The 17,927-nt window shown below is 46.4% G+C and overlaps 1 protein-coding gene across 2 annotated transcripts in view; it reads right to left on the reverse strand.

Annotated features, from left to right (window-relative positions):
- Positions 1–12,403, reverse strand: part of TNFRSF10A (TNF receptor superfamily member 10a) — a 34,541-nt gene extending 22,138 nt beyond the window's left edge. For both annotated transcript variants that reach the window (XM_032144157.2, XM_032144156.2), the window contains exon 1: positions 11,960–12,403. In XM_032144157.2, coding sequence (XP_032000048.1) covers positions 11,960–12,265 — 306 coding nt within the window. In that variant the 5' untranslated portion in view covers positions 12,266–12,403. The remainder of the gene's footprint in view (positions 1–11,959) is intronic.
- Between the last annotated feature and the right edge of the window lie 5,524 nt (positions 12,404–17,927).

The following is a 17,927-nucleotide window of genomic DNA, read 5'->3' on the forward strand; positions in this document are numbered from 1 at the left end:
CAACCGGTCCTGGGCTTTTCTTTGCTGGGAAGTTTTGGATTATGGATTCTATCTCCTTACTATAGTTCTGTTGAAAATCTCTATTTCTTCATGACTGAATATTGGTAGGTAGTGTGTTTTTAGTAATTTACCAGTTTTATCAATGTGATCTAGTTTGTTGACATGCAATTATTCATACTATTTTTTATAATCCTTTGGATTTCTGTAAGTTTGTTTTCTATGTCCCCTCTTTCATTTCTGATTTTGGTTATTTGAGTTTTCTGTCTTTTTTCTTAGTCCATCTAGGTAAAGGTTTGTACATTTTATGGATCTCTCTTACGAGTCAACTTTCAGTTTCTTTGAGTTTCTCTGTAGTTCTTCTATTCCCTATTTCTATTATCTCTGATCTAATCTTAAATTTTTGTATTTTATAAAGACGGGTCTCCGGGTCTCGATTCTGACCTCTGATCCCCCCGCGCCTCCAAATTGGATTACAAATGTGATGTGTACATTTTTTAAAAAGCAGGATACTGAATCAAATATTAAATAATGAACTTCAGGTTTAAAAAGACACTTTACAAACTGTCCCCCAAAGCAGCCTGCCAATGTCCCATGAAATACTAGAGTCAGAAAAAGATGAAAGAGCAGTATAGTTATTCAGGACAGGATTTCTGTGCAATAAATTACATTATAAAGACAAGTGAAAACCATTGGGGTCTGAGGATTAGCTGGTAGTAATGTACTGATGCTTACTGTCTGATATTGAGGGTTGTATTGTGGTTATGCAGGAGAATGTCCTTATTTGTTGGAAATATCCACTCAAGTGTTTAAGGGTGATGTGCATTCTGTGGGTAGCTTGCTCTCAGGTGGTTCAAAGTAAAGTGTATAGTATAATTTTTGCATCTTTTCTGTAATTGGGAGATTTTTTAAATTATAAAGTTAAATTAGAAAAGAAAGAGCAGGGGGGCCGGGCGCCGTGGCTCACCCCTGTAATCCCAGCACTTTGGGAGGCCAAAGCGGGTGATCACCTGAGGTCAGGAGTTCAAGACCAGCCTGGCCAACATGGTGAAACCCCGTCTCTACTAAAAATATGCTGGGTGTGGTGGTGGGCACCTGTAATCCCAGCTACTCCAGAGGCTGAGGCAGGAGAATTGCTTAAACCCAGGAGGCGGAGGCTGCAGTGAGCTGAGATCGCACCACTGCACTCCAGCCTGTGTAACAAGAGCGAAACTCTATCTCAAAAAAAAAAAAAGAAAAGAAAAGAAAGAAAAGAAAAAAGAATAGGAGGAGAAGGAGCAGGAGAAGAAGAAGGATGAGAAGGAGGTTGTTAAAAACAGCTTAGGCTGAGCTTAGTTTGACTGCTGCCAAGATTTAAAAGAGATCAAATGCAACCCCTTTCTACATAAAAGTCTCTCTAGTATTTGGTGACAGCTACGTTAGTGTCTGTTCCTCAAACTCTGTGTTTCCTTTTTCTGCTCTCACAGTCCTATTTCCTTGTGTATTACCTGGCTTGTATCTTGTGACCTGCTAGAGTCACCTGGTAGTTGCAGTAGTTCTCTGCAAATGAAGATAGTCCCATTCCTTCCTTCCCAATTATTCCGTCTTTCTCTCCTGCCATAGCGCATTGGCTAGGACCCTGAGTTCAATGCCAAATGGATGTGATCTGCAGGAACATGCTTGGAATTGGTCCTAATCATGGAAGGAACGCATTCAATATTCTACTATTTTAACTGATGTTAGCCATAGCTTTTATACATGCATTTAATCAGTTTAAGGAAGTTCTCTTCTGTTTTTAATGAGAATTATTAAATCATAAATGGAAGTCAACGTTTGTCAAATGCTCTTTCTGCTTCCATTGACATATTTATATAGTTTTTCTACTTCACGCTGTTAATATAATGAATAACATTAATTTTCAGATCTTAATTCAACTGTATTCCTGGAATAAACCCTACTTGCTCACACTGTATTTTCTTCTTGCAGAATTCAATTGGCTATTGTTGAATTAAGGATTTTTACATCTGGATCTATAATAGATATTGATCAGTATTTTTCTTTTTTTGTAACTTCTGTCAGATTCTGGTATCAGAATGATGCTTGCCTTTTAAAACAGTGAAGAAGTTTTTCCTCCTTCTTTATGTCCTGAAACAATCTGTCAACTGTTGGTGTTATTTCTTCCAAAAATATTTATAGAATTCATCAGTGAAATGACATGGGCCTGTAGTTTTCATCATGTGAGCATTTAAACAATGAATTCCGCCAAGGTGGTGGCTCATGCCTGTAATCCCAGCAGTTTGGGAGGCCAAGGTGAGCAGATCACCTGAGGTCAGGAGTTCAAGACTAGCCTGGCCAACATGGTGAAATCCCATCTCTACTAAAAATACAAAAAATTAGCCGGCCATGGTGGTGGGTGCCTGTAATCCCAGCTTCTCAGGATGCTGAGGCAGGAGAACCGCTTGAACCCAGGAGGCGGAGGTTCCAGTGAGCTGAGATTGCACCACTGCACTCCGGCCTGCATAACAGAGCGAGACTCCGACTCAAAAAATAACATAAATAAATAAATAAACAAACAAACAGTGAATTCCAATTCATAGACAGCTTTAGGAATATTTAAATTATCTTTACTTCTTGTGGCTATTTTGCTAAGTACTGTTTTTTAAGAAATTTGTCTATTTGTCAAATTGATTGGCATAAAGTTATTCATAAGATCCCACTATTTTCCTTTTAATGGCTGTAGAGTTTGTAATAACATCCCATCATTAATTATTGATATTGGTATTTCATGCTGTTGTTCTTTTTTTCTTTTAAAGTTTGGTTTATTACTTTTTTTTTTTTTTTTTTTTTCTGAGATGGAGTTTTACTCTTGTTGCCCAGGCTGGAGTGCAGTGGCATGATCTCGGCTCACTGCAACCTCGGTCTCCCGGGTTCAAGCAATTCTCCTGCCTCAGCCTCCGGAGTAGCTGGGATTACAGGCACGCGCCACCACGCCCGGATAATTTTGTATTTTTAGTAGAGATGGGGTTTCTCCATGTTGGTCAGGCTGGTCTCAAACTCCAGACCTCAGGTGAATCGCCTGCCTTGGCCTCCTGAAGTGCTGGGATTACAGGGATGAGCCACCTCGTCTGGCCAGTTTATTACTTTCATTAATTTTGTTGATTATTTCTGAGAATCAACTCTTGGCTTGTTGATTCCTTTTATTGTTTGAATTCTATTTCATTGATTTCAGTGTTATTATTTCCTTGTCATCTTGTTACTACCTTTGAGTTTAATTTATACTTATTTTACGGGTAAGTAATGCAGACCTCTGAGTCATTGATTTTGATACCTTTCTTCTTTTAATCCTTAAGAACTTTACTGAGTTATATATGATGTAATTCTTTCCCTTAAATATATTTATAGAAGTGTATAACCATCAATAAAATCAATTTTTGAACATTTTCATCATCATCCCCAAAAGAAACTCCAGGCAAGGCACGGTGGCTCACACCTGTAATCCCAGCACTTTGGGAGGCCGAGGTGGGTGGATCACGAGGTCAGGAGTTCAAGACCAGCCTGGTCAACATGGTGAAACCCCATCTGTACTAAAAATACAAAAATGAGCCAGGCGTGGTGGCAGGCGCCTATATTCCCAGCTACTCGGGAGGCTGAGACAGGAGAATCACTTGAACCCGGGAGGCAGAGGTTGCAGTGAACCGGGACCATGCCACTGCACTCCAGCCTAGGCGACAGAGCAAGACGCCAATTCAAAAAAAAAAAAGAAATATTTTGAATTCTCTTTTGATTTCATCCATAAACTATGAGTTATTTATAAGTATGTTGCTTAATATTCACATTTTTGGAGTCCTTCTAGATATTGTTATTGCTTAACACTTTAATTTCATTGAGATCAGAGAACATATTTTATATAATTTCGTTTTAAATGTATTTAGATTTGTTTTATAGTTCACAATGTGGTCTATCTTGGTGAAGTACCATGTTCATAGAAAAGAAGGAATCTCCCATAGATGTTGCATGTATGCTCTATAAATGTCAATTAAGTCAAGGTGGTTGACGATGTTCAGATCTGTTATTTTACTGTTTTCATCTGATCGTTCTATCAATTGCTGAGAAGTGGGTAACATGATCTCCCTTTAATCCTTTTGAGTGTTGCTTCATGTATTTTAAAGCTCTACTATTAGACATATACACATTTATGATTATTATGCCTTCTGATGAATTCATTTTTTTTTCTTTTTTGAGATGCAGTCTTGCTCTGTCACCAGGCTGGAGTGCAGTGGCACAATCTTGGCTCACTGCAACCTCCGAATCCCTGGTCCAAGCGATTCTCCTGCCTCAGCCTCCCCAGTAGCTGGGATTACAGACAAATGTCACCACACCCAGCTAATTTTTGTATTTTTGGTAGAGATGGGGTTTCACCATGTTGGTCAGGATGGTCTCGATCTCCTTGACCTCGTGATCTGCCTGCCTCAGCCTCCTAAAGTGCTGGGATTACAGGCGTGAGCCACTGCGCCTGGCCCGAATTCACTTTTAACACTAAAAATAGTACCTTAAAAAAAAATCTCTACTAATAGCAAGTGAAAACCTGACAACGAGCTCCTGGTGACTATGGACCTTGGCAGTGCTCAGCCTTCTGTTCAGCTGTTCTTCTCACCTCTCACGTGAAACATAGTCTATGAAAGGCTGAGGCCGTCACATCTGCGTTAGTGCAGGCTTCCTAGAACCCATGTTACTCATTCATCCAAGGAGGGCACATCGGCGCCTGGTAGGAACACTGTGCAAGGAATCGTGGGGTATCAGGAAGATGGCACGACCCTCCCTTTCCTTAGGACAGTTCCAGTTCCCAGGTAGATGAGGCACAGCCATCAATAACCCGAGTCATGAGGGGCTGCCCAGGCAGAGGTGACAAATGCCACTGGTGGCAGGGACACCAGTAGACATAGAGGGAAAAGTCCACATAGAGGGAAGAGTCCACACAGGCAGGTTCCTAGGCAGATACAAAGTCAAGGCAGTGGGGGAGGGGAGTCAAAACAAGTGATGCTGGGACACAGCTCTGAGGGTTGTGGGCGTCTGATTGAGGGAGATGGAAGATGAGGTCAGAGAAGTGAGGTTCTCAGTTCACAGATTTGGGCTCATGGGGGTGTGAGGTTGTGTGTGTGTGTGTGTGTGAGAGAGAGAGAGAGGGAGAGAGAGAGAGAAAGAGAGCAAGAGAGAGAGGTCTTGTTCCAGGTCTTCTCCTCCACAGACTCTCCTGACCCTGCCCTGCCTCTTCCTGAGATGAGTCATTCACCGGGGGTTTCCTTGCCTTGTGTTAGGCTGTTTTAGAGAAAAGTTTGATATTCACACTGTGATTTCCTCTCTCAGGCATACACACCCTAAAAAATGCCTTATTGAGGCCAGGCGAGGTGGCTCATGCCTGTAATCCCAGCACTTTGGGAGGCCGAGGTGGGCGGATCACGAGGTCAGGAGATCGAGACCATCCTGGCTAACACGATGAAACCCCGTCTCTACTAAAAATACAAAAAATTAGCCGGGTGTGGTGGCGGGCGCCTGTAGTCCCAGCTACTCGGGAGGCTGAGGCAGGAGAATGGCGTGAACCCGGGAGGCAGAGCTTGCAGTGAGCTGAGATCATGCCACTGCACTCCAGCCTGGGCGACAGAGCAAGACTCCTTCTCAAAAAAAAAAAAAAAATGCCTTATTGATCTTAAAATCAGCAACTCAGAATTGTTCTGAGGTTGGTTGTGGTCAGAAATCTGCTTCCTTTGAGTCTTTTGTGGCATTTTTCTTTCTTTGTTCTTTTGGTATAAAAAGACCCCTGGGTTAAGAAGCAAGTCATCTGTCTCGTAGTCCCGGGCCAGCCTCATGGTCTGGGGGAAGCCACTTCTTCTGTAAACATGTCTATCATTCTGGAAATAAGAGGTGGCTTTACATGACTTGTCAGGGCCCCCCAGCTGTGATCCAGCGCTAGGTGAATGCAGGCCACATGAACAAGCACCAAATACTCCCCTGGGAAAGGTCAGCAGAACCCAGTGACCCAATCATTGCTGCTGCCCCTGAGGGTCACTCATCCCCCTGCCCAGCGCCTCCACTGAACGAATGTTCTGCGTCTTATGCTGCTCGTCTAAAACAAGGATAATGAGGGTTCCTGTATAGTCTGGTTGTATGAGGATTAAGTGTGTTCATATACGAAGTGCTAAGAACAGAGCTTGGCACACGCAAGTACTGTATTTCAGCACATGCCATTGTTAGTACAATCATTCCCCTCAATGCTGATTTTAATGAAACCACATCTTCCAAGCCAACAATACCATGACCTGGGGCCTTGCAACTGCCAGAGTCAAGTAGGGAGGGATGGCATCCCTGGAGCCGGCACAGCCTCTCTGGAGGTGGGGGGTGGGGGAGGTGGCCCCCAAGCTTCCTGATAGCTATTTAGGTCCCTGGTGACACCTCCTCCACCAGACTGAGGGCTTCAGAGAGCAGGATTGACACGGGCTCATTTGTCCTTCCACCACCACCAGGCGCAGACATTCTCAGAGTAAAAGGCTCATCACCTACTTCCTGGGTGAGTGACTTTCCCTCCAAGCCCATGAGGTGACCCCAGTGGTGGCCTCAGCTCACCGCCTCAGGTCACAGGTTCCTGGCTACAGCACAGGGAGGGGACCCCGAAGAGTCCTGTGGACTCTGCTAAGGAACACCAGGAGCTCCCAGAGGCCAAGTGCAGGGCAGAGATGTGGAGAAACAGCTGCTCAGAGCACCTTAGCCCTGCAGAAGCCAAAACATGGCTGCTATTATACAGAAGGGGAGGCCAAAAATGCTACAGACATGGCTCTGGCAGATTATTTTTGCCACCATCGAAGTGCTGAAACCACATTGTTAAGGAGAAAATCTTATAAGCAGTCAGAGAACAAAGATCTCCTGAGGGGCAGCCTAGGCCCTGAAAAACCACAACAGGAAGAGATAGCGGCAGAGGCCCCACCCCAGCCGGTGCTGCTCCCCTCTCCTCTTCATCAGGACTGTCCCTGCTCCCTCCACCCAGTGCTGAGACCAACAGCAGACATGGGGGCGAGGGTGTGATGCACTTAACATGACTTAAGCCATAAAGATATATTACCAACAAACTCCAATGACTTAACTTTGAAATTCTCTTCATCTAAGTTTTTAAAGTGGTCATTCCTAGTTTCTCTCATTCCTACCAGTGCTCTGGACAGACTTGCCTATGGCCAGGTGCACACACTTCCCCCACTCTGAGCTGCACACACTTTCCCTCTCTCAGCTGTGGTCCCCTCCTCTGTAAAATGTGATGATTCACATCCCCTCCTGGCCACAGGCGGGTGTCTGAGGTGCTGAGTGCACCCTGCTCTTCCCTACAAAGCAGACCCTTTCTCCTTTCCCCATTATCACAGATACCTGCCTGGGAATCCAGAAGAGGCTCTTCCCAGACCAACAGGTAGCTGCTATTATCAAGCAGGCCAGGTCCCAAATGCTGGGGACTTCCTCCTCCTAAATCTCATTTTCTCCCCAGACAAAATGAGAGCAACGATCCCCATGTCCCTGGGTTAGGGAAATACCCTGAATGAAGATGTGCAGTCTCTGGCTGGACTGGCCCAATCTCTGTGCAGGTCCTTCCACCTCGTCTCTCTCTTTATCAAAGTAGGAATTGAGAAATTCTGAAGGCTCTGAAGCTTAGACACTCAGGCTATCAAAGAGCCCAGACATTGGAGGCTGAAGACGGCCAGGGTTGGCCGTGCTCCCCTTCAGCTCTGTGACTCTGCTGTGGCCCCAGCTCCTTCCTATAAACTAGGCAGATATAAAAGTCTGCAGCGGCCCTGTGTAAACCACAGTGGTCTGTGTTGGCAGATGTGTGCTGTCGTGTAGGAGGACAAATCACATGCTCAGCGCTGGCGTCAGTCACTCAGGACTCTGGATCCCCAGAGCACCTGTCCTCCACGCAGCAGAGGCTGCACCTGCTCCTACCTGCACCTCCATACGGGCTCTCTGAGCTTGGGGCAGAAGGTTCTAAGGAATGGGGTGGAGCGCCGTAGGGAGGGGCCGTGGAGGAACAGAGGAGCCAGACTTCAAGTGAGGACAAAGATGGCACTGCAGGGCCACAGACTGGTTTACCTGCCACGTTTCCTTCCAGTTGTCCTTCTGGTGGGTGCCTGGCATTGGTTGCAGTTTGAAGAGTGAGCAGGAAAGGTCTCCATCCATGTGGCTGCAGATGGCTGCGCACCCAGCCCCTACTGAGAGGCAACATGCCCGGTTCTGGTCCTCTGTCCTGTATCCAGGAGTGACAGGGCAGCAAGGCTCTAGCTTCCAGGTCGGGGATGGGGACAGTGCCGTGCCCTGAGCCTGTGCTGTTGGGCAGTTGGTGTCACTCAGTCTGGAAAAATGCCAGTGCCTTCAGTTCTCTTTCAAGTTCATTAGGACAGGTGCCCTGGGGATCCAGAGTCCTGAGTGACCGACACCAGCCCTGAGCATGTGATTTGTTCTCCTACACGACAGCACACATCTGCCAACACAGACCACTGTGGTTTACACAGGGCCACTGCAGACTTTTATATCCGCCTAGTTTATAGGAAGGAGCTGGGGCCACAGCAGAGTCACAGAGCTGAAGGGGAGCACGGCCAACCCTGGGCTCTTTGATAGCCTGAGTGTCTAAGCTTCAGAGCCTTCAGAATTTCTCATTTCCTACTTTGGTAAACAGAGAGACGAGGTGGAAGGACCTGGCACAGAGATTGGGCCAGTCCAGCATTGACAGAGCCAGGACCTGGGGTGAGAAACTGAGCTCAGCTCCAGGCTCATCTGATGTCATCCCGACAGCCTGAGGACACAGACATTATCTCCATTCACAGGCATGGCGGGTGGCAGGGACTGGCCCCAGCTGATCACAGTTTCCTAAGTTCAGAGGTGAGACTGCCATCTTCCCTGCTCCCTCCCCAGCGGTCTAATCTGGAGTCTCTAGCTCATCTACTCCCAGTCTCAAAAAATTCCTGGATCCTTGAAAATCTCTAATAACACTGAAATAAAAAATACAACATTGAGGTCTATCATTTTTTACCTCTTAGAGTAGCAAAGAATGAAAGTTCCATGTAGTAAAGGTGCAGGGACACGGGCACGCTTGTGTATTCTTTTTTTTTTTTTTTTTTTGAGACAGAGTCTTGCTCAGTCGCCCAGGCTGGAGTGCAGTGGCGCGATCTCGGCTCACTGCAAGCTCCGCCTCCCGCATTCACGCCATTCTCCTGCCTCAGCCTCCCGAGTAGCTGGGACTAGAGGTGCCCGCCACCACGCCCAGCTAATTTTTTTCAATTTTAGTAGAGACTGGGTTTCATCATGTTAGCCAGGATGGTCTGGATCTCCTGATTTCGTGATCCGCCCGTCTCGGCCTCTCAAAGTGCTGGAATTACAGGCGTGAGCCACCGTGCCGGCCACAATTGTGTATTCTTGGTATGAGAGTAAAATTGGCACAATCTTCTCCCGAAGTACAATTTAGCAATATCCAAACAAAATTCTACATTGATGAGCTCATTGACCCAACAATTCCTCTTCTAAGGGGCTGCCTGATACTGCAGGGAACATTGATATATGGATGTATGACACATACAAGGGTTCTCACTACAATGCTGCTGGAATTAGGAAAAACAAAGGCAGGACATAATGTTAACAATTGTCCATAGGATGGAAGATTAAAATAAACTGTGGTTCACCCCATGTGTTTCACCCATACACTAAATATTATGATGCTGTTAAAAAGAATGAGATACTTGCATGTACTGATACAAAATATCTGACGTGATTTGTTGGTCAGTCAGAATTTTAAAAGTTAAGGTGCCTATAAATGCACAGGAAGAAGGCTGATAGATGGTGGGATGGGAGGGTCCTGTGGGATGGCAGAAGGCCTTGGTGTCTGCTATGGGTCCTCTGTCCCTGCCAGGTCTCATGTTGAAATCTGAACCCTAATGTAGCTGGTGGGGCCTGTTGGGGTTTGGGGTGGATCCCTCATAAAAGGCTTGGTGCCATACCCGCCCCCTCCCCCATTCCCCCAGGAGTTGTCAATCTTAGTTCCCATGACAGCTGGTTGTTAGAATGAACCTGGCCTCTCCCCCTCCCCTTGTGGATCTCATCCCCCTCCCCCTGCCATCCTCCCCACCCCTTCCCCTGATGGGCAGAATCCAGCTGTCCTTACCCTTTACCACCAGTGGAAGTTTCCTGAGGCCTCACCAGAGGCAGATGCTGGTGGCATGCTTCTTGTACAGCCTGCAGAACCATGTGCCAAATAAACCTCTTTTAAAATTATCCAGCCTCAAGTATTCCTTTTTTTTTTTTTTTGAGACAGAGCCTCCCTCTGTCGCCCAGGCTGGAGTGCAATGGTGGGGTCTCGGCTCACTGCAAGCTCTGCCTCCCGGGTTCACACCATTCTCCTGCCTCAGCTTCCCGAGTAGCTGGGACTACAGGAGCCCACCACCACGCCTGGCTAATTTTTTGTATTTTTAGTAGAGACGGGGTTTCACTGTATTAGCCAGGATGGTCTCGATCTCCTGACCTCGTGATCCGCCCGCCTCGGTCTCCCAAAGTGCTGGGATTACAGGTGTGAGCCACCGCGCCTGGCCTCAAGTATTCTTTTATGGCCACACAAACAGACTGTGACATCTCCAAAACCACCAAATTCAGATGTTTCACCTTGTTTACACAGGTGAGCCCTACATCCACCTGAAATCACACTAGTCTGTCAAAAAGAAAGCCATTTAATAAGCGTATTAAAAATAAGAATCAAACGTGGGCTCCACCTAACATAAACTGATGTTTAAAACATAAATTCTGTAATTATTTGGAGATTACAAAATGCCACTGGTTTCCTGGATTTTGTTTAGTTTGTTAAACAAAAACACGTAAAATTTCCTGACACTTGTAAGACTAGTTTATCCTTGAGGTATTTAGCTTTTGTTTTGTTTTTCCTTAACATAGAAGGAATCTGGAAGAGAAGAATTGGTAGAGCCTTAATGAACTTGAAAGAGAACTGAAGGCATTGGCATTTTTCCAGACTGAGTGCTTGCTTTCACGGGAAACGCTGCCTCCTGAAGGAAGGGCGTGCCCGCTCCTGGCTGACTGCCTCGTGGAGGTCAATTGACTGCCCTGTACCTGTTGATGTGCAAGAAAGTGGCTGGAAGGAAACTGCTGCCGGTGTGCTCAGTGGACTCGAAACGGAAGACAACGAACAGCGGAGAGAAAGTTACTTTTTCCTGTCGGGCTGCGTGTTTAACCAATTTGTCTAAGAAAAGAAGGATGGAGGGCCGGGCGCGGTGGCCCACGCCTGTAATCCCAGCACTTTGGGAGGCCGAGGCGGGAGGATTTGGCTAACACAGTGAAACCCTGTGTCTACTAAAAATACAAAAAATTAGCCGGGCGTGGTGGCGGGCGCCTGTAGTCCCAGCTACTCAGGGGGCTCAGGCAGGAGAATCGCGTGAACCAGGAAGTCGGAGCTTGCTGTGAGCCGAGATCGCGCCACTACACTCCAGTCTGGGCGACAGAGCGAGACTCCGTTTCAAAAAAAAAAAAAAGAGAGAAGAAAAGAAGGATGGGGGTGGGGAGGGAATCAGGGAGCGGGGAGAATGGCGCTCCCCTTCACGCAGCTGGTGTGTGGCTCCGAGTTGGCTTGGAAGTTTACACACTTGAGCTCTATCGATTCCGAAACGTCCCGATACATCGTGAGGTGTGGGCAGGAGGGAGCCGCGCCAAACAGCGGCTGACGGGGTAGCGTCCCCGGGCCCAGCCTCCTGCGGGAGGGGGCTCTGCTCCCTCCAGACCCCGGTCGCTCCTGCCTGGCCTCGGGGACCCCGTTCTTCCTCCAACGACGGGCTCCTCCTGCCCGGACATGCCCCGCCACAGGTGACCCGGGCCAGGCACCCCCGCCGTGTCCCCCTCTCTCCCTGCCCCCTCCCGGTGCCAGGCGCGCTTTTCCCCAGGCAGGACCGCGGTGGGGACTCACCTGCAGCAGGACTCCGACGACGACAAACTTGAAGGTCTTGTGGACCCGGAGCCGAGGGCTGGCTCCCCGCGCCGGCCTGGGTCCTGGGGCGCGCCCTGCCCGGGCACGGGCACTGAGTCCGTGCTGTCCCATGGGGGTAGGGAGCGCTCCTCGGTCCCCGCCTCGTGGTTCAATCCTCCCCGCGGAAGAGTCCCACACTTTGCTGGGTGTGGCCGCGGCTGCCTCTGTCCCACTCGCTGCGCTCCCGGAATTCGGAGTCACTGCCAGGAACGCACCTAGCTTTACTCCAGCTGGTGGTGGCGCCATCCTGCCAGGTCAATCCAAGAAGCAGCGTGCTTGGCTGTGACAAGACAGAAGTTCGCATTTGGAGTTCAGGGCACGCCTGACCCCGCCCCCTTTTCGGGGCACCTGCGGCTCCTGTTGGCTAACCCTGAACTTCCTTCCTCTGTGACCACCCTCGCCACTTTCAGGTTCTGTTCCGCGTGGATGCCGCTACATTCGGAGTCGTTTTGCCACTTGGTCCCAGCGCGAGGCTTCTCGGTCGGGAGTCGACCTCAGCTTCTCCGTGGCCGGGTTCTTGGCACCCAGCAGGCGCTCGGTGGACGGATGGGTGGCGGAATGAAGGACACAGAGGCCACCGCGGGGTCTGGCCTCTAAGAGGCTTTTATGGCCTCCTCCGTCACTACCGGGCGAATGATTCAGCCTGCCTTTTTTTTTTTTTTTTTTTTTGGAGATGGAGTCTAGCTCTGACGCCCAGGCTGGAGTGCAGTGGCACGATCTCGGCTCACTGCAACCACCGCCTCCCAGGTTCAAGCGATTTTCCTGCCTCAGCCTCCTGAGTAACTGGGATTACAGGTGCCCGCCACCACGTCCGGCTAATTTTTTCTATTTTTAGTAGAGATGGGGTTTCACTGTTTTGGCCAGACTAGTCTCAAACTCCTGACCTCGTGATCCGCCCGCTTCGGCTTTCCGAAGTGCTGTGATTACAAGCGTGAGCCACCGCGCCCGGCTCATCCTGCTTTTGGCTTCAGGTTTCCATGCCAGTGAAATGTCACCTCAACTCCACTGTCCCTGGTGTCAGGCAAGCCCGAGGGACCCAATTCTGCCTTTCTTCTGGATTTTCCTAACCTGGTAAGAGTCTCGGAAGTCCTTAAACCACGGGAGACTACCTGGGACATGACACGGGATGAGACTTGGTGGGGGTCCCACGGGGGGCAGGTCCTTCCAGCTGTTCCTCCGCACCCAGCGCTGCACGGGCCCGGGGCGCGGGAAATCAGCCTCCCGAAAGCCATGCGAGTCACGGTCCTGCCTGCGACGAACTCCCAGGGCGACCTTGGGGCTGAGGAGTGGGTAAGAGAAAGGGGGCGCTGATTGATGTTCATTTTTCTCCATATTTTAACGGTGTTCCGGTACCATTTGTTGAAAAGACTCTTTTCGACCAGGCGCGGTGACTCACGCCTGTAATCCCAGCACTTTGGGAGGCCAAGGCGGGCGGATCACCTGAGTTCGGGAGTTCGAGACCAGCCTGACCGACATGGAGAAACCCAGTCTCTACTAAAAATACAAAGTTAGCGGGACGTGGTGGCAGATGCCTGTAATCTCAGCTACTCGGGAGACTGAGGCAGGATAATCGCTTGAACTCGGGAGGCGGAGGCTGCGGGGAGCCGAGATGGCGCCATTGCGCTCCAGCCTGGGCCACAAGAGGGAAACTCCGTCTAAAAAAAAAAAAAAAAAAAAAAAAAAAAGACTTTTTTTCCTTATTCAATAGCCTTATCACTTTTGTTGAAATTAAATCGACCATATATATGTGTGTGTCCGTTTCCAGAGTATTCTGTTCCGTTTATTTATTTGGCTATTCTCATGCTAATTACCACATTGTCCTAATTATGAGCTGTACAGTCAGTCTTGAAATCAGGCAGTTCAAGTCCTCCCCCTACTCCCCACCTCCCAAATGGTTTGCATTTCTGTATATATTTAATGTTGAATAATTTTTTTCAATTAAAAAAGCCTACTGGAATTTTAATTGGGATTGCATTGAATGTAGAGATGAATGAGAATAATCGACATTTTAACAATTTTGAGTCTTTCAATCCATGAAATTTATTTATTTGTTTAGATATTTTTTACTTAAGCTTGACAATATTTTGCAAACTTTCCACGTACAGATCTTTCATATCTTTTGTAAATACATTTCTAACTATTTTTGTTACTATTGCTAATGGAATTGATTTAGCTTCCCTTATTTTCAAATTGTTTGTTGCAACTATACAGAAATACAGTTGATTTTTGTGCATCGGCCTTGTATCCTATGGTACTGCTAAATTGATACAATATTTCTGGTTGTTATTTTATAGATTATTTAGGATTTTCTATGAAGCAATCCTATCGTCAGTAACTAAAAACTGTCTCAGTTCTTCCTTTCCAGTCTTTATACCTTTTATTCATCTTTGTTGCTGAATTGCCCTGGATAGGATTTCCAGTACAATGTTAAATAGAAATAGTTAAAGCAGACATGCTTATCTTATTCCATATCTTAGAACACATCTAATTAATCACTATTAGATATGATGTTAGTTATAGTTTCCTCATAGATGCCTGCTGTAGTTTGAATGTCCTCTCCAAAACTCAAGTTGATTTTTTTTTTTTTTTTTTTTTTTGAGACAGAGTCTCACTCTGTGGCCCAGGCTGGAGTGCAGTGGCCTGCTCTCGGCTCATTGCAACCTCCACCTCCTGGGTTCAAGCAATTCTCCTGCCTCCCCAGTAGCTGGGACTACAGGCACACGCTGCCATGCCCGGCTAATTTTTGTATTTTCCGTAGAAACGGGGTTTCACCGTGTTGCCCAGGCTGGTTGTGAGCTCCTGAGCTCAGGCAATCTGCCTGCCTTGGCTTCCCAAGGTGCTGGGATTATAGGCTTGAACCACCATGCCCGCCAATTTTTTTTTTTTTTTTTGAGATGAGTCTTGCTGTGTTGCCCGAGCTAGACTGCAGTGGCGCGATCTAGGCTCACTGCAATCTCTGCCTCTGGGTTCAAGTGATTTTCCTGCCTCAGCCTCCCGAGTAGCTGGCATTACAGGCATGCACCACCACCACACCCAGCTAATTTTTGTATTTTTAGTACAGACGGGGTTTCATCATGTTGGCCAGGGAGGTGGGGCCTTTAAGAGGTGATGTAGCTCATGAGGGCTTCATCTTCATGAATGGATTAATGCTATAGTCTCAGGAGTGGGTTAATTTTCATGCAAATGGGTTCCTGATAAAAAATAATGAGTTTGGCATGATTTCCTCCCTCTCTGTCTCCTAGGCCGGCTTCGACCTTCTGCTCTTCTGTTGTGTGGTGACCCTCACCAGAGGATAGCTTCATGCTCTTGGACTTCCCAGCCTCAAGAACTATAAGAAATAAATTTCTTTATAAGTTGCCCAGTCTGTTGTATTCGGTTATAGCAGCAGGAAATGGACTAAGACAATGCCCTTTATCTGATCAAATTCCCTTTCATTTCTACTTTGCTGTTTTTACCATTAATAGAATGTGAAATATAACAATAACGTTTGACACATTGAAACGTACCAAATGTTATTTTTTGGCATCTATTGAGATGATTATATTGTTTCTCTCTTTTATGCTATTCAAATGTTTAATCAAATTGACTTTGAAATGTTGCACCTCCCTTGAATTCGTGGGTTAAATTTCACTTGTCATGATGTATTATCTTTTTTACATATTGCTAGGTTTGATTTGCTAATACTTTCTTAAGCATATTTTTGTGTCTGTATTCATGAGAGATATTGATTTATCATTGTCTTTTTCTGTAATGTCTTTCTAAGTTTAGGTATAATCATTATTCTGGCTTTATAAAATAAACTTAATTTCCTGAGAGTCTTTTAAGATTGGCATTATTTCTTCTTTCAATGTTTGATACCATTCACCAGTAACATCATCTGGACTTGGTGATAATTTTTCTTGTTTTTCTTTTGGGGTATGTATGTGTCTGAAGGTTTTTGATAATAAATTCAAAACCTATAATAGATTCGAGTTTTTCAGATTTTCTATTATTTTATATGTCTCTTTTTGGCAAGTAAAAATTTTAAAGTCATTTGTCTCTTTTATCTGAGTTCTTAAATATATTGGCATAAAGTTGCTCACAATATTCCGTTATTATCCTTAGCAATCAGAGTGATGTCCTCTCTTTTATTTTGATAACTTACGTTTTGTCTCTCTCTCTTTGATGAGTTTCACTAATGATTTATTATTCTTTTCAAATAGCTATGCTGTCTATGTTAACTTTATTACTTTTAGGGTTTTTCTGTTTTCTATTGTATAGATTTTCTCTCATTATTGCCTTTTTTTTTTTTTTTTTTTTTTTAGACGGAGTCTCGCTCTGTCACCCAGGCTGGAGTGCAGTGGCGCAATCTCGGCTCACTGCAAGCTCCGCCTCCCAGGTTCACACCATTCTCCTGCCTCAGCCTCTCCGAGTAGCTGGGACTACAGGCGCCCGCCACCACGCCCGGCTAATTTTTTTTAATATTTTCAGTAGAGACGGGGTTTCACCGTGGTCTCGGTCTCCTGACCTCGTGATCCGCACGCCTTGGCCTCCCAAAGTGCTGGGATTACAAGCGTGAGCCACCGCGCCCGGCCACATTATTGCCTTTCTTATACTTATTCTGGGTTTATATTGCTCTTCTTTTTTTTTTCTAATTTTTTTGAGACAAGAGTCTCGCTCTGTCGCCCAGGCTGGAGTGCAGTGGCGTGATCTTGGCTCACTGCAACCTCTGCCTCCCAGGTTCAAGCGATTCTCCTGCCTCAGCCTCCCAAGTAACTAGGACTACAGACGCCTGCCACCACGCCCAGCTAATTTTTTTTTTTTTTTGTATTTTTAGTAGAGACAGGGTTTCACCATGTTAGCCAAGATGGTCTCAATCTCCTAACCTTGTGATCCGCCCGCCTCAGCCTCCCAAAGTGCTGGGATTACAGGAGTGAGCCATTGTTCCCGGCCTGCTCTTCTTTCTTTAGCTTTTAAGTGGAAACCTAGATCATTGATTTCTATCCTTTTTTCTTTACTAATATGAGCACTTATACTCTCTATGTCCCGCTTTAGTTATGTCCTACAAATTTTGATATTTTGCATCATCATTTAGTTTGAAATATTTTCTGATTTCTACAGGCTTTCTTCTCTGACCCATGGTGGTTTAAACTACAAATATGAAAGTCTTTTTTGTATGTCTTACTGACTTCTAATTCAATTTCACTGCAACTAAAGAAAGTGTTCTGTATGATTTCAACCCTTTTAAATTTATTAAGACTCTTCTTAGGCCCAGAATAGGGTCTACCTTAGTAAACATACTATGTGCACTCAAAAAGAATGAACATTCTACAGTTGTTGGGTATAGTATTCTATGAATGTTTATTAGGTCAAGGTGGTTGATAATATTTTCAGATTGTCTGTGACTTCATTGATTTTTCTTTTCTTTTTGAAAGAGTCTTGCTGTGTTGCCCAGGCTAGAATGCAGAGGCACCATCTTGGCTCACTGCAACCTCTGCCTACCAGGTTCAAGCGATTCTCCTGCCTCAGCCTCCCGAGTAGCTGGGATTACAGGCATGCGGCTTTTGTATTTCTTAGTGGAGACGGGGTTTCTCCATGTTGGTCAAGCTGGTCTCGAACTCCCGAGCTCGGGTGATCCGCCAGCGTCGGCCTCCCAAAGTGCTGGGATTACAGGCGTGAGCCACCACGCCGGACCAATACTTGGTACTTGTGAAATAGCAGCAATTTGTCCTAGCTGAAATATAATAATAAAATTTTGAATTTTTTTTTCGAGACGGAGTCTCGCTCTGTCACCAGGCTGGAGTGCAGTGGCACGATCTTGGCTCACTGCAACCTCTGCCTCCCGGGTTCAAGCGATTCTCCTGCCTCAGCCTCCTGAGTAGCTGGAACTACAGGAGCGTGTCACCACACTCGGCTAATTTTTGTATTT

Source organism: Hylobates moloch, unplaced genomic scaffold (genome assembly GCF_009828535.3).
Source record: "Hylobates moloch isolate HMO894 unplaced genomic scaffold, HMol_V3 SCAFFOLD_22, whole genome shotgun sequence".
Taxonomy (NCBI): domain Eukaryota; kingdom Metazoa; phylum Chordata; class Mammalia; order Primates; family Hylobatidae; genus Hylobates; species Hylobates moloch.